At 37.1% G+C, this 17,604-nt stretch overlaps 3 protein-coding genes across 3 annotated transcripts; 2 read left to right on the top strand and 1 right to left on the bottom strand.

Annotated features, from left to right (window-relative positions):
* The first annotated feature begins 530 nt into the window (after positions 1–530).
* chchd10 (coiled-coil-helix-coiled-coil-helix domain containing 10) lies at positions 531–5,217 on the top strand. Its single transcript, XM_053330550.1, has 4 exons — positions 531–747; positions 2,290–2,512; positions 4,677–4,818; positions 5,038–5,217. Exons 1-4 carry the CDS (start codon positions 707–709, stop codon positions 5,055–5,057), a joined length of 426 nt encoding a protein of 141 aa, XP_053186525.1. The 5' UTR covers positions 531–706; the 3' UTR covers positions 5,058–5,217.
* A 2,201-nt stretch (positions 5,218–7,418) lies between these two features.
* On the top strand, positions 7,419–11,313 carry ddt (D-dopachrome tautomerase). The gene is made up of 3 exons (XM_053330572.1): positions 7,419–7,559; positions 9,730–9,905; positions 11,001–11,313. The coding sequence occupies exons 1-3, from the start codon at positions 7,452–7,454 to the stop codon at positions 11,071–11,073; spliced, it is 357 nt and encodes a 118-aa protein (XP_053186547.1). The 5' UTR covers positions 7,419–7,451; the 3' UTR covers positions 11,074–11,313.
* A 2,025-nt stretch (positions 11,314–13,338) lies between these two features.
* On the bottom strand, positions 13,339–15,856 carry LOC128367085 (ladderlectin-like). The gene is made up of 6 exons (XM_053327885.1): positions 15,793–15,856; positions 15,633–15,692; positions 14,501–14,592; positions 14,273–14,398; positions 13,591–13,690; positions 13,339–13,490 (listed from the first exon to the last, which is right to left on the bottom strand). The coding sequence occupies exons 1-6, from the start codon at positions 15,854–15,856 to the stop codon at positions 13,417–13,419; spliced, it is 516 nt and encodes a 171-aa protein (XP_053183860.1). The 3' UTR covers positions 13,339–13,416.
* Between the last annotated feature and the right edge of the window lie 1,748 nt (positions 15,857–17,604).

The following is a 17,604-nucleotide window of genomic DNA, read 5'->3' as shown; positions in this document are numbered from 1 at the left end:
TACTAGATCATCCCAATCAATCCATACACAGAGAGCAAAGCTCAGCCTGTCTCTACTGTTTCACCATAGATATTCACATTCACTTCAGAATAAGGTTAAAAACAGTCATCTATTCTTACTCCACTTAACAATTAAAAGATAGCAGAATATCTACAGATATCTAATATCTACAGATCAGATAAAAAGAGCCATCCACCTCTGTCTTTCTGTTATAGATACAAGAAAACCAGTGAAATATATATTACGCCAGATATGGACAAATTAAAAAAAGATGTAGATGTACATCTATCCAACACAGAGGCAATATTGATGACTAAAATGCATTCAGCAGCTCTCTTTCTTTTTTTTTTCTTTTTTAATAATGTTGCCAAACCATCACTGTCACCTGTTCATGAGCTTCCAGGGAGTTGTAATTTATAACGGTTTAACCACACTCCAGTCCAGCAGGTGGAGGAAGAGGCACAGTAGCAATGCTTTACCCTCACGAGGAGAAAATATAAGACCGTCGGGATAGTCCCGCGACATTTGCATCGGCAGTCGCAGGCACAAGGTCACGGCTGCCTTCTAGATCCGAGGTGAGCCGGTCAAAGCCGAGCCGAGCCGAAGACAGCGTCCTGTCACAAAGCATGTACTAGAAGCGGTGATTGAACTCTGCGGTGAATTTGAAATATCGATACCCGCACAGCTAAACTTGTGTTACTCCGAGATGGCCAGAGGAAGCCGCAGCCGTTCTTCAGCTCCAGCAAGGTAAAAACACTGAATAGTTTGCTCAGGTCTGCCTCAGTCAGTGCTGCTGTTATACTGTAGCGGCTTCCACGATGCGTGTTTAAAACTCAGCCGATATTAGCTCCAATATTTGAAACATTAAAACAGGCATAACTCATGTTAGTTAACCTGAGATAGTTTGTCTAGTTACGCCAATAACGGTCCTACACAGCAATTAGGTCAATTAAATTATTGTTGCGTCATAACTCCAGTCTAAAGTTTGATCTTGGCAAGGTCACATGTTAAAGGTAATCTTTCTTTAAGCCAAATCAGAGAGCTGCACAACTGAGTTTTATCTTCCCCTATGTTTATTTTTCTGAAGAGAAGTTTTCTAGTGGGAGTATTCTACATCTCTTTGTGTGGAGTTAACGTAATGCCAAACATACAGTGCCATATGTTATAGTTTTTGGAAACAGACAGTTATTCTGTAAACGTTTAATCACAGTGGAGAAAGAATTGTTCATGTGTTTTTGGCTGGTCATTAAGTGTATTGTAGTTGTGTTCATTCACTGGGCCTCAATATAAAAGTGCTTGTTAATTCTAATGTGACAAGTAAATGTCACTGAGCCTTACTAATGTCAGAATCAATTGCTTGTATATAAAAAATAAATAATATAATAAATAAAATATTATGATGAATTAAGATTATTTGGAAACTCGGATGGTAGCTTTTGTTGGTATTGCCCTTTACTGAAATTGGTCAAAACTCCAGCTTGAATTGGTCCAGTAGTTCCGTACCGCACAAATGTCCCCCCTCCCCTGTCCCCCGCTGGCCCGCATTCACATTACGTCAAACCCAAGTGTACTCAAGCACCCATAGGTTGCGCAAAAACATATAGACAGTTTACTCTCATAAAACAGTGTGTGTGTGTGTGTGCACTGTAAAACAAAACACAGCTGATCAATTAACACAACGCACTATGATTAAAAAGTGCAAGCTTGTTCTTCTGAGTCATGCCTGTGTAGTATGTAGTACTAGATACTTGTATAAAAAAGACTGTAGTAAAAGCAGATGTACTGATTCAACTCTTTACTCCAGTAAAAGTAAGACTTAGTTTAATGACTTAGAAGTTGCCAAATGACTTACTTTAACTAATTTTGTTGACTAAAAGTGTGATATAACACTGTATGGATACCAGGTAATGCAAGAACACTTAGTCCATCAAGGCACTTTGGTGATTATTTGTTTAAGGTATTTATTAAGTAACATTTCTCTCCTGCTTCTCCAATGCAAGCATAATGCTGTGTTATCAATTGGACCCCACTCTGTTACCTGGTGACAGATGTTTGATAATTTTGAAATTTGATTGAGACAAAGGGTAGGTATTTTCTCTGCAAACAAGGCTGAAAACCCCTGACTGACAAAACATAATTATTAACATTACAGTACACTGCATGATGATACATTCCATACTTATATTTTATACTCTACTTTTCTGATAGAGCTCCAGGAGACAGGAGAGGTGGAGTAGACCAGTTCTCATTTATACAGCAGACTTTGTACTGTTTTTGTTCTCTTTGTAGCCCAGCTCCATCCCATGCTCCAGCTCCCACTCACCCACCTCCTGCTGCCCTGGCCCCAGCTCCAGCTCAGTCCCAGGGGCCAGGCCTCATGGCCCAGATGGCTACCACAGCTGCTGGGGTGGCAGTAGGCTCGGCTGTTGGCCACGTGGTTGGCAGTGCCCTTACAGGAGCGTTCAGTGGGGGCAGCAGCAGCAGTTCAGAGCCTGCCAAACCTACATACCAGGTAAGAGGTGGAGTATATATAGTTCACGTATGCTCCAACACCCACATGTGTTGTATTTCCAAGTAATCAGTTGATGCATAGCCTAATTAATGTACTGAGAACTTATGTAGATGGTTGATTATTTGAAAGAGTAAAAACTGAGATAAAGCTTTGCAAAAAAGGAAAATGTTTCAGTTTAATTTCATAGACGAATGAAATGAAATAACATTGGGGAAAAAAACCTGTCAATAGAAAAGCTCTTCAAAAGCATCTGCTACCCTTAAAACACTATGGCTCAGTTTCTCAAATAGAAATGAAGACTAGTCCTAGACTAAAAACAAGGTTCTGTGAAAATATTCATTAAATAAGAACTCTAGTCTTGGAGTAAACTTAATCCCTGTCCAGGAATACAACAGGACGTTGGTCTAGAGAGTATTTAAAGTTGGTGGCTGCATTAGAGAACAGCAGGAATAGTTATGTGTGGAGTTTATTACTGCCACGGGTGCGCAGCTCCGAGGCACTCCTCTCCAGCAGTAAAGCTTCTATTACTATCTATTACTCTTCTCCATACTTATTAGTGCCACGGATGCGCAGTTCCGAGGCACCCCTCTACAGCAGTAAAGCTGGAGAGGAGTGCCTCCGCAGCTTTGTGAAAACCCCGAAAATATATACATCAAAACATGCGGCTTGATTGGGAAAGAGGTGTTGTGACTTTTGGTGTTGAAATTCCAATTTTTCCCAAAGTTATTCCCAAATAACCAGGAAAAATCTCCATTGAAAATTAATGGGAATTTTTTTCTAAAAGCCACCTAGCTCTCTCATACCTACACGTAGTAATGTGATTCAAACTTTAAAACGGAGGAAACTTGTGCTCTCTGGAAAAAAAAACTATTTTTCCATTGAATGTAAACTTTTCAAACTATGAGTCAAACTTTTTCTTCAAAGTTAGAGTGGAAGCGTCAGTTAGCTTGAGTGTGAGAAGCAGTAAAAAAAATAACCACAATTTTTATTTTTACTCACGGCCAAACCGTAAAAAGGACACAAATAATTTTTTATCAAAATGTAGACATAGGTGTTGGGATTCATAAAATGTGACTTTGACAGGCGGGGTCTGCACAAAATTTAAACGGGGGGGGGGGGGGGGGGGGGTGTCAAGACCGGCAGCAATACCTGTCTCGCTCCCATTGACCCTAATGTAATCTTTTTTTTTTTTTTTCAAAAGACTCTAGTTATATCTTGTGGTTATATGATTTGTGGTGTATAAAAAGATTCAACATTTATCAATAGAAGATAAACAAAATGTACATAATATAATTATTTAAAATAAAAAGTATAATAAAATCTACTCTCTAAATGATTTGAAGATTTACTTAATAATTTCATAACAGTGATGTTCCTGTCTGTGGAAAAAATGAAGTAGACTTTAATTAATAAGTTTAAATAAATATTATTTATGCTTAAATATGATTAACATTCACTTAATATTTTCAGGGATGTTAAGTTGAGAATAAAGTACATTCATAAAGAAAAAATAAATCTTGTACTCGTCCCAGTAGTAGCCCCGTGGCACTAAAAATTTCCCTGGAATTTTCTAGTTGTTGGTATTATTATTATTATTATTATTATTATTATTATTATTATTATTATTATTATTATTATTATTATTATTATTGGGGCGGCTGTGACTCAGGAGGTAGAGCGGTTGTCCACTAATCAGAAGATTGGCGGTTTGTATCCCGGCTCCTCCAGTCCACATGTTGATGTGTCCTTGGACAAGATACTTAACCTCAAATTGCTCCCGTTGCTGTGCCAACGGTTTATGAATGTGTATGAATGGCTAGTTTCCCTCTGTTGAGCAGGTTTGCATGGTAGCTCTTGTCATCAGTGTATGAATGTGTGTGTGAACACAGGGGAAACATTTTCATATTGATTTTTGACAAATTTGTATCAGTTGCTCTAACTAACATTTGCTGTTGGATACTGTCATTAATAAACAATTTATTGTAAACTGAAATACAGAATATTGGAAACACATAGGCCTGTGTTTTCTACCCTTGTTGCTTTTGTGAAGTTGTGGTCAACCAGAAGTCCCAACATTCTTTTCTATCTTTCTAGCTGCTCTGCTGTGGTGAAATGTCATCACACCTCAGATATGTGATGTGTTATCTTGCTGTCTTGTATCCAGGAGACCCCCCGGCCTGCTCCAGGACAGCCAGGCCCTTGTCACTTTGAGGTAAAACAGTTCCTGGACTGTGCCACCAATCAGAATGACCTGAGTTTATGTGAGGGCTTCAATGAGGCACTCAAACAGTGCAAGGTCTCCCATGGTGAGTCTGTTCTCAATGTTAGAGCACCGCTCAACACAACAGTGACTTTAACTCAAGAGAATTGTGGTCATAGCAGTAGATTATTGACCTTTTGACTACTATAGAAGTATTCATGTGAGCTTCAAGGATCTACAGCAAGTTGTTTGACTTGTATATATTATATTTAGAACATGTGAGTGTGTATCATGTTTCATGTTTTGTTGTCTTGTTTTTCTGTAGGTGTGACATCACTGGTGTGAAGAGTGAGCATCATAGACACACACTCATATGGTTTAATGACTCTGTACCTCAGGCAGGGAGCATTCTGGGTTTGTTTGTTTTGTATGATGACTGTGAAATGTACAAGATGTTTTTGGTAATACGTACAGTGAACTTTAATAAATAGCTGCTAATTTCAAATTCTGTCAGCATGTGTTGTATTGATTTCTGTTATGGCCATATTGTTACTATGACTTTTTTTTATCCTAAAAATTGACCTAAAGTGGAATTATTATTTTGTTGTTGTTTATTTTGAAATGTCTGTCTAATGAAAAAGTGGAGCAGCAGAGGCGCTCTGTCTTGGACCTTCTTGATCCATGGTTGACCCAGAAATCCTTCCTGTCCACCATCATGACAGCTGTTCTACACACACTTTTATTATATATCTGTTGATGATTGGACGCTGCACCGGATCACCAGTTTTATAATGCTGCAGATATATAACAGATTCAGCCCAAGTGTATTACTTTGTTTGCGTTCTGATTCGCCATCAAAAAAATCCTGATCAGTTCTGTAGTTTCAGATCCCTGTTACTTCCCCTCTAATATGAGCTATATCTGAAATAGATCTCTGCTGGATCTCTGCCTTTTTCATAAATATCTAGTTTCAGTACCCACAACACAAACCCCATACAAAAATATAGATTTATCATATTACTTTAAAGTATTCAGGTGAAGTATATGTTCTTACATAAGAATTAGCCACATTTGATCTCATCTGTACAGTGGCCCTGAAGGACAAACGACAACAACAAAAAGAAAAATACAATGACATTAACTCCTAACAGAAAGGGTAGGTACCTGCTATAACTAGGATCATTGCTGATTGGATTCCGTTAGGAGTTAATGTCGTGTTTTTGTTAATGTTGTGTTTTCTGTCATAAACTTCTTGTGAGTTAAGGTTCTTAACACAAGAAAAAATGACATTCCTCATTTTTGTTTTATCATTCCACTCGCATGCGTGCAACCGAAGTTATTAATCATGTTTAAGCAACATTTGTTAAGAATGAAAACACAGAAGAAGTATAAAAGACTATAAAATGCTTAAACTACAGACAGCCAAAGAGATGCTAGACAAGAGGTTGTTTTAATAGAATTGTATGAATGGACATCAGTTTGTGTAGCAGATTGTGGTGTGAAGGATATTTCTGGGAGCTGGCAGCTTTTTAGCTGAAAGATAAATATGACAGACATATTCAACATATCGTTTGGAAAAGGTGAAGGTACAGCACTAATCAAAAAGAAAGTATTGGAACAATGGTAGGAAAAATGGGATGGGGACAGTAAGGAGAGATCATATCTAGAACACAAAAGACAGCACAGAGTATTAAAGGGATAAATAGAATGGGGGAAGTAGTCCTATCCAGATTCAGGTTTGACCACACTGGTTTAAATATGTTTCTATTGGAGAAAGTCAATTCACAAGAGCTAAATGATTTTTCATATTGGGATACATAAGGTCAAGCATGGGCCTTAACATGGGTAGAGACAGCACTTCATCATGGCAAAAAGACACTGTCTTCTCTTTTCCTTGAGACTTGGTCAACTGACTGGTATTTGGGAAGCAGGAGCCATTCTGATAAAGGTGAGGTGGCGTTGCTGTGGTAACTGAGGTCAGAGGACATGGCTGTCTAGCTCTCTAGGCCAGGGTGAGGTGACTGCATCCAAAGCCAACAGGGGTCAGATAATGATGACCCTGGAGTAGAGTGTGTGTTCATGAACTGAGGCCCCATGTCATGTGACCTGAACTAAACACCTAGAGTAACAACGCATTGGGTTTGACCATATGGGCATAGAATTTTCATGGCACTCTCTGAAGGCTTAAAGACTACACATGGAGGAGATTACACACCAAAGTGGGTACTAAGTGGTACTAAGTGAACTGATAATTCCTTCATTCTCATTTGCTAAGCATAAGACATCCTGGGCTCCTGAGCACTTTCTCCACTGATGAGATGAATAAACAAAATTCTCAGTATCAACAAGTATGTATTACAGAAAATATATAACATGTAATCAATTTACCAAATGTAATGAAGACAGGGTAATATTGCACCAAAGGGTGATACAGGCTGGACGAGGATGGAAGGAATTCTAGGAACAAAGGAGGTAAGTTATGGGAAACACAGAGAGGGGTATAGTTTCCCAATAAATACGGAAAGGTTTAATATAGTATCTATTTCTTTTATTTTTTCCAGAATAATGTATTATCAATCCTGTTCTACATACTCCTGTACAGTAGGTGGCGGTATGCACCTTAAATTGGTACTGCAATCCGCCAATAAAGAAGAAAAAGAAGAAGAAAGTAAAGTTGTTGCAGACCAGAGACAGACTTTGAGCAGACTTCAGTTCCAGCAGCACAGCATAGTGATCAAGATGCCTTTCATTGACATAGAGAGTAATCTAGCAGCCAGCACCTTCACCGAGGACTTCCTCAAGAAGCTGTGCGCCTGCACCGCGGCTGCTCTGGGCAAACCACAGGAAGTGAGTGTTATATTTCTGATTTAGCCATGCTCAATGTCAAAGCTATGTGCATATCCATAGCCTATACCTACTGGATCACAGCTGGTTGGATTACTACCCGAAACATGGGGGCATGAATACGCTCACATATAGGCCTACGTCTGTTTGTAGGTAGGCCTACAGCTAACGGAAAGCTTATCACATTCAACACTGCAAAGAAGATTTCAGCATAGTATATTCAACAGATCAATATAAGGCCAATGAAGATAATTGAATGTTGGATATTCAGACATATTCAGACAGGTTATCCTTAATAACTCTAGAGTGAGCTCATCAGTACAAACCAGGTTTGTTGTGCATTACAGAATAAAGCGTGACTGATGCTGCTTAGGACGTTTTTACCTCACGATCCGTTGTTTAAGCGTGTTGCTTTGGGAACCTTGACATTACCCAAGGCAAATGACCAGCTGCAGTTAGGGACCGTCTCTAAAGTGCAGACAGCTCGGTCAGTAGAGTTTACCAGCCTTCTCGTAATATATGGAATAATAGTGATGTTACAGCATTTTTTTTCATCAGACACTTCACTTCCAGTTTTGTGTTAATCTGGGTCTTCTCCCTCTAGATGCACAGCCTCCAGTTTTCACTAAATGCATTATATTGGTTCATGGAGCAGTATTATGCAATATGGCCCAGTTAGCTATTACAACCTGTTTTTCTTAATACTTTACACACCTTTTGTCCAAGACGTTTTTATCTCCTACTACATGTACAACGGGCTGCTAGAGTATGGAAAAAAATCATAATCATGATTATTTGGGTCAAAATTGAAATGACGATTATTAAAATGATTATTTTTTACTTTGGAAACATGCTGCATTTATTGGACATTTCTTGTCAAAAAACACTTTGTAACTGAGGACTTCCTTGTACTTTCCTTTTCCCCGTATGGTATGGTGGAGATAAGTATACAATTAGTAGGCCTATTTGGCTTATTTGGTATTTATCTGATTGGTATTTATTTATTAATGTTTCTATTTTTATTACAACAAAACATGAACATAACAGTTTAATACTGTGGTAAAAACATATGTAAAAAAAAAAAAAAAGTTTTTTGCCACATTTAAACGTTGGCTTTGATTTTGTCTTAATGAGTTTCCCCTCCAAGCAGCAGCCTTTTATCTGCTGCTTAACGCAACACACAGCAGAACATGTGCAGAGATATTAGTGCAGCCTTACCTCCAGTTTTACTTATATGGGACAATGAGCTATTACAGTTTAGTTTTACAGTCATCTAAAGATTGTAATGGGAATTCTTATTATTCATCTTCTCTGATAAAATTAGTAACAATGTCATATGATTAGGTGTGTGTGTGTGTGTGTGTGTGTGTGTGTGTGTGTGTGTGTGTGTGTGTGTGTGTGTGTGTGTGTCATAACCTGCTGATTGAGTGAACATCATGTATGTTAAAATATACTGATTAACCATTGCCCTGATTGTAGACACATTATGACGTGACTATTGTGCTTACATTGTTCTGATAGTAGAACAGTGTTCAGGACTCAGCGCTGCAGGTTTAGATCTGTACAGCTGGAGTCTGGGACTCGAAAGGAAGGTCCTTTAGGACCAAACAGACGTTTGATCAATCATTAGATACAACAAATAATGAGTTAACCAATCTTGCCACGTTTGTTAAACTAAGAGTTATCACTGAGTATGTACCTGACATGTCATGAAAAAAATGGAAGAATGCGCGGGTGAGGATTAATGATCTCAATAAAAAGTTATTGAAGTCATAAACTAACCAGGCCAAATGTCTGAGTATCCAATATCAAACTGTCTTTGAATCTTAATTGTCCATCCAAACCTTAGTTTCTGCAATGCAAACAATATATAATACTAACTAAATAAAACTATTACCCTTTTACTAACTACAGGTAAACATGACATGATTACACTCTCAGGAAAACAGAGAGCTGTAATCTTATTTGGTGGCTTTAAGCACACCAGTTTGTAATTTGGCAAACGAGCAGAAGAAAAGAATAGGTCAAATTCTAGTAGATATCCTGTCCACCAGGAAGTGAGGAGTTGACATTGAGCCAGCGTGAGAGTTCATTCCAGAATTCACAACAGCTATGACGATCCATGTTTGATGCTGTTCCCTCCCTAATGCTGGTTCTGGTTGTTGTCTTTCAGAGGATGAACTTGGTGGTGAAGCCCCAGCTGCCCATGCTGATAGCTGGCTCCTGCTCTCCTTGTGTCATGCTCTCAGTGTCTGCTATTGGTGTGACTGACACTGCTGACAAGAATAAGGAACACAGTGCTAAGATCTTTGAGTTTTTGACCAAAGAACTTGGTCTGACTGAAGACAGGTGAGCACTTTCTGAGGTCACCATCGGCTTACATAACAATCTCACACTCCACTGTTTCCATTCTTCTGCTACCACTACTTTCATTTGACTTTTTGAATAAAAAAATGTGGCCTTTGTTTTCTATACATGTGTGTATATATATATATATATATATGTGTATGTGTGTATATATATATATATATATATATATATGTGTATGTGTGTATATATATATATATATATATATATATATATATATATATATATATATATATATATATATATGTATATGTGTGTATATATATATATATATATGTGTGTGTATATATGTATATATATATATATATATATATATATATATATATATGTGTGTGTATATATGTATATGTATATGTATATATATATATATATATATATATGTATATATATGTATATATATGTGTGTGTGTGTGTATATATATATATACATATACATATTGGTTGCTTACTAGACAATAGTAACACATTCAAGGAGTGAAGGAAACATATTTGAACCATCAAATCCTGTCTAATGATTGAGAGAACAGACTGTGTGTTATGTTAATCAGGGAGCAGAGGAGTCCAATCACCTGCTCGTTGCCTCAAAGGTTGGTCAGTGGTGCAGATTTACCAAAGTTGAACTCTTTATGAAACCACAGCAGAGATGTACAGTATTTTGTGATAACAGCTGTTCCATTAGTTATCTCTTTTTTCTGCCTATATATTATTCTACTTAGTGTTACCATGAGCTCTGTGTGGGTTTTATCTACAGTTTGGTATCTGAGCCAGACTGTTCTCTAACTCATTTTATCATACTTATGCTGATCTGTGTAATTAACAACAAGAAATCAGCACAATCTCAGACACTTGTTTATATGTCAGCTTCACTTCAATTCACCAAGTACAATATGTGACCTCATCCTGCTCTTATCATCCTGATAAGTTTGTCTGCTGCAGAAGTCAGTGCTAGTCCTAGTTAAAGCTACAACATTTGACGGCATCATGATACTAGAGATTCACTCAGTTCATGGACTTACTGTGTTATCTTCCTGTTTGCAGGAAAGAGTAAATGATTGACAGCTTTCTTTTCATTCACAGGATTGTTATTCAGTTTCACGCACTGCAGCCTCACCAGGTCGGGAAGAAGGGAACAGTCATGAGCTTCTTGTGAAGGACTGATAGTGCTCATTCATCTCATTCCTAAAATACAAGAAGATCAGTATTACACACTAATGTAGAGTTGATTATTTTAATATCAGATACTGTATTTTTATGGCTACCCTGTCTTAATCATGTTTTACACATCTGCACTTGGTCTGTTCTGAAAGCTGATGCTGTGATTAAACAGTGTTTCCTTCAGGTTGACTGTCTTCTATTTGAGAAATAAAGATAGAACTTGTTTAGTTCATTATTGCATATCAGTGCACATGTTTATTCAAAAAAACAAAAACCCCAAAACAATGAATTAGTAAAATACTAAGTGTGTTATCAATACTTTGTTTGGACAACAGCAATTATAAATACTACTACTACTTACACATTTAAATTTCACATAAAAATGTCTTGAAATTGCCAACATGTTTGTACACCGGCTGAGTGGAGAAAGTTGATATATCAATAAAAGCAAGTGAACATAAAAAAGTCACAAATGAAAATACTTTAATATTTCTCAAATGAATACATGAAACAGACAGAAATGTCATATTTCCATCATGATTTCTCATCATAAGGGCTAGAGCATTGTAATGACATCACCTCACCATGTCCTCCTGCACTGTTTTAAACTCACACCTCAGCTGGAGTGTAGGTCATTTGAAATATTTTAAATCCAATCCACTTTATTTATATTGCACGATTTTAACAAAGGTTTTCCAAAGTGCTGCACAAAAAGATAAAACACAATAAATAGATAACACAATAGAAGCACAATAAAAAGATGAAGTACACAATAGAAAGATAAAAGCAATAAAAATAAAAATAGAATAAAATAAATGCAAGATAAAAATATGCATGAATACACATGAAATCATAAAATCAACACCCTACATGGTGTCAAAAGCCAAAGAGAAGAGATGGGTTTTAAAATGAGACAGAGAGGAGGCCTGTCTAATGTGCAGCAGCAATTAATTCCAGTGTTTTGGAGCTGCAACCACAAATACTCGATCCCCTCTGAGTTTAAACGTAGCTTTAGGCACTGTCAGGAGCAGCTGGTCAGCTGACCTGAGAGATCGGCTGGGAGTGTAGGGGTGCAGCAGCTCAGAGAGGTAAGGTGGGGCAAGGCCATTCAAGGTTGGGAATTTTTAAGATATAAAACAGTCTCAAAAGGCAAAAACCTAGTACTGAAACATCTTAAAACCATGCAGACAATCCATTAATATCTTTATGTGGATAATTCATGGATACATTCATGTATTGTCATTTATTAAGATATAAATCATATTGACATATTTACATCAGTTTTAATTTAAGAAATGCAAGAATTCTCAGTTGATATTCCATTTTGCAGTGTAAGCATACTATATGATAATGATGTTTTCTTAGTGATTAGTGATGTAAGAAGTCACATAAGTATTATTTCTCTCAGTACTTCCTTATTGGCCACATGTAGATAATATGATATTATTTGACAAAACAGGTCAGAATGCATTCATTCATGAGGTGCTATATACTCTAACTAGGGCTCAGGTGTGTATATTAGAGATACAATATAAATATAAAGATTTCTGAACTTTGTCATGGGCTAAAGAAAGTGTGACTCAGATCCAATGGCACCACCGTGTGGCCATTTATGGGCTTCTGTTTCCTCAGAGCCCTCAACCATTAAATGAAAAGTATTCCTTATTTCAGGACTAATCTATCAGTGTAGGCAACAGTCATTCTGGTCAGTTGAGTCTGTCTCAAAAGTTTTGCACAAATCACCCTCATAAAAACTCTCATGTACTCTTCTGTTCATGTAAAAGATTTAAATATTCTGCAAAACTGCAAAATCACATCACGTGTGCTTTTCCTGCCAGGTAAAATATCTGCTCTGAAAATGTTCGACATGCACTCACAGCTCATTCACCAGCACACAATGATGATCTTTTTAACTTATGTAAAGTGTCTTTGGGTACGTTGCTCTATAAATAAAACTGATCACTATTACTGTAGATGCCATATATATAGGTTGAACACTTAAGCATGAAAAGCTCAAATTTATCTATACACCATGGGTCATAATGAGCCAATACCAAGCTGCATTATTAATGGCCTGTAAATCTCATATCCTGATGCGTTTACACACAGAGAGATGCCTGTGTCCCCAAATAATGTAAAAAAAAAAAGAAAAGGAAGTCACAAGTTATTTTATTTTTGCATGGCATAAAGTTAATTGCACTCATAATGGTTTGTCAGCTAAATACAGTAACAAAGAATAGAAATATCAAACTCAGCAAAGTAAAACAAAAAACAAAAGAAAAACATTTACTTTGATGTGTATTAACATGACATAATATGTAATCTTATAAAGGACAAGCTAGCAGTTTGACCGGTGCTGACAGATGAATGGGAAGGTCATGCCACAGCCGTGATTGGACCATCCTCTGGACTCTGCAAAAACATCATCATCCTCAGCAGAAGCAAGAGCATTTTCATACTGTGCACGTAAGATATTTTTGCATTGAGAAAGATCTTTCCTTCCTTCTCTTACCCTGAGAGTTGAGCTGGAGGCACTGATAGTGGTTAGTGGAGCTTGCTGTTTCCCAGTTGTGATAGTCAAACCGTGAGCCATCTTCCCATCTCCAATCATTCTGGAAGAAAAATGACAGTTATAGTTCCCTTAAACTGAAGCTTTTCACATTTATCTCCACATTTGTTAGTTTAAAGCATGTACATGTAAAATTTGACCATTTCTCATTCTGGTGACACCTAGTGGTAGTATTTTAAAAAACAGTTTGTCTCTAATTGCATAGACTGCACTGTCAGTTTCCCAATGGATGGACCAGGGACACCAACACCTAACCCTAACCCTGACAGGTATAGTCAGCTGTTGTAGGCTAATTTTCAGTGTTTGAAAGTAAATGATGCGTTTGTTCATTTATCACTGTTTAAACAGAACGAAAAACAAATTATACACAAACAAGCTGACTAGAAACCACAGAGTATGAATATTCTACCAAGTTTTCATCATAATTGGTTATTTACAAATAATAATCAGAATGTGTGATACAAAGTTGTGGCATCCATGTCCCAAATTATTATCATCCAAATGAAAGGAAAGCACTAGTTCATGAGAAAACAGTGAAAATGATTATACCACACAGCCTACCTCTGAAATGTGTTTGTAACTAAAGGTTGTCTATAATACAGGCTTTTAAAATGTTTCAACAAACCTGGAAGTAGTAACCTCCAATCCAGGCGAAGGTGTGACCACCAGTCTTCACCATACGCTGGAGGAAATGATACTCCCAGATGTTATGGACTGAGGCCAGACTGCTATCAAAGCTAGCACAGAAGCTCTGCAGAGGGACATAATGCAGTCATGGAAAGAAAAATATTTTTTTTTTCTTTTCTTTTTAAAAAAAAATCTTTTCTTTCTTTATATATTCTATCGTCATTACCTCAGCATTTCTCCAGGTAACAGCATCGTTGCCTAAATAGTAGCAGCTGCCACCATGACTTGTCCAACCGTCGAGGCAAAACCCAAAACGAGCTGAAATTTATGAGGGAAAAAAAGTTATGGAATTTAAATAATACAAGCAAAAATACTAACATATATTTTTACTTATTAAATAATTTGTTTTATTGACATAATAGATAGTTGCTAGTAAATGATAAGCACTGCATTTGATTTGTGAAAAAAGTCAAAAATGAAAACATCAAATTGAATCAAATGTATTAATCAATCAATCTTTATTTAAAAAGCGCCAAATGACAACAAAAGTCATCTCAAGGCACTTTACACACAGAGCAGGTCCTGACCATACTCTTTAATTTGATAACAGAGATCCAACATTCCACCATGAGCAGCACTTTGTGACAGTGGCAGGGAAAAAAACTGTTACAGCTGACAACAACACAACAGCTGACTTAAGTGAAACAGGCTGAGCCCAGCTCATGTATTGTTACTGTGAGGGTTGAGCATCTCTCCACATGTAGTTTGATGTGTTACTGTGAATCTCTTTTGTGTGACTTTCTTACCATGAGGTTGATCAGCTGCAGCAACCACCTCTGTGAAAACAAATCAACATAAGCTCATTTCAGTTGATTGATTTGTATGCTCTTTGTGTGAAATGGTAAATAGACTGTACTGTGTCCTGTGTTATATAGCTTTTCTAGTCTTTATGACCACGCAAAGCACTTTTAAGCTATATGTCACATTCATCCATTGATGACAGGAGCTACCACACAGGATGCTGACCTGCTCATCAGGAGGAAACTAACCATTCAAACACTATTGGTGCAGCCATTGAGACAATTTGGGGTTTAGTATCTTGTCCAAAGGACAAGCAGACAAGTGGAGGAGCCAGGAATCAAATAGCTGATCTTCCGATTGGTGGATGACGGCTATACCTCCTGAGCCACAGCCGCCACAAACAATGTCAATCATTATTCATATATATTACTTTATAGAACAATTATTATTATTTGTTATTACTTTATTACGTTATTTTAGACATACTGCCACAGAGTAGAAATATAGGACATACAAGTTATTTTTAGTTCAATCTTCTATTATTTTTTATTTTTAACCTGAGTTTGGTATGTGGTTGTCCTCCTGGGGCACAGCAGCAGCAGCTTCAGCTGGAACAACTGTGGGAAAAGAAAGGCAAACATTATTCATATAGATCAATTTATAAAACTAAACAAGTACTAATGAGTGTTACTGGTATTTAGACATATTCTGTCTCACCTGTTGCAGCTCTGATTGAAAGTGCAGCACAAAGGATAACAGAAAGGATCAGAAGATTCTTCATGATGATGAAATGTAATGAAGGTCTGGAGGGAGAAAGAAATCCAAATCCAGTGCTCTCAATTATGTAACCACAGTTTTCTTCAGTAGGCAATGTTAACGTGGATATTTAAATGGAAAAGAAGTTGCAGTGAAAACAGACAATCAAAAGTAGACTTAGAACATACAGCAGCAATGGGCTAAAGGAGATAGCATTGGAATATACAGTACAGCTGAAGGGTTAACTATATGCACAGAGGTAAAAGACTTACAGGCAGAAGCAGCTGTCAGGTCAATGTGTTCCTCAGGTATCAGGTAGATCAGTGGAGGCTTCTCTCTTCTTTATATACTCACTTCAACCCCTAAAACTGAGTCACCTTATTCACCTGACAATGATAAAACATGGACTTTGTCTCCTGCGTCAACATTGAATTGTTTTGCAGAAAAATAAACATCTATCAAATAGGTCTATATACTGTAGGTAGCATTTCCAGGCAAAGCCATTATATCCTGCTCATTAATCTGAGTTTGGGATGACCATGTCTAACAGGAACCCAAAGGCAGAAAAAGTGTCATCCCTTTTTTGTTTTTGTTACTTTTTTCTCTTTGTGACTCCTATGTTCATGTAACAATTCAAAATGTAATTTACAATAAATGTGAAGATTTTCTGATTTTCTAACAAATGAATGGATGCACTGATTATATTTATTGACCAGTGTAAACTTACAGTGTTGAGCTGGTTTGAATGTATTTATTTCCTTCTTTAAAGCTGTTCTTTATGGTCTTTACTCTGCCCAGAATAAAGTCAAATACACTCAGTATAATGCACTAGATATTTAAACACTCAGCATATAAAATAGCATTATAGCATTACACTCACTCACTCTTCTTCCAACCTCCATTTAATTCATAGTAGAAAGTAACATAATTAAAGGAACTAACATTAAGGAAGGAATTATATGACCAACTGTAAAACATAAATGACACGTGCAATGACTCAGTCAAGGAAATAACAATGATGTGAAACTCCAATGAACTTTGGCAGAGGAGTAATTGAACTTCCTTCTGGAAAACATGATACATTTCCCTAACCCATTTATTGTCATTTATTGTCATTCATGAGGAATTTCCCATCAAGTATGAAGTAAATGAGTAAACAAGAGAATAAAAGAGAGATTAAAAGAGAGAAAATGGAGGTTAAGTTCAAATCTATCACACTACCTTGTGCTAAAAGCTGGCTTTCATGTCATTTTCTGTCAGACATTCATACTGTCTTGACCTCCTGATGGCAAGGAATGTGGCAGGATTGTTGAGCTGCACAAGCAAGGCCTCTCACAAAGCGCCATCGCTGCTGAGGTTGGATGAGGTAAAGTCATTTTAAATTTCTTAAAAGACCCTGAGGGTTATGGGACAAAAAAGTCAAGTGGTAGACCCAAAACAAATTCATCTATCATGGGCCAGTATCAACAGTTAAAGGTGATGGAAGACTTTCATCATCCTTTCATCTATGTTTTTCTACTAGGCAAGGTTGCCCTTTATCCACTTTCCTGTTCTAGCCTCAAGAATACATATACTGCAAGCTAGTTGATGATGATTTCATATGACTTCATTGTTTTTTCAGGTCGTTCTTAAACTTTGTTCAGTCCCTACACAGTTACCAAGAAGCTAAATCTGCCTTTCATGAGACATGCAATGGGTTCTCAATGTGAAGGATGTGACTGAGGTGAAGAAGACGCTTTGCAGACAAAGAGAAATGAAATCACACAAATGATA

Source organism: Scomber japonicus, chromosome 2 (assembly GCF_027409825.1).
Source record: "Scomber japonicus isolate fScoJap1 chromosome 2, fScoJap1.pri, whole genome shotgun sequence".
NCBI classification, from domain to species: Eukaryota; Metazoa; Chordata; class Actinopteri; order Scombriformes; family Scombridae; genus Scomber; species Scomber japonicus.
This window is presented reverse-complemented; position numbering and strand designations above follow the sequence as displayed.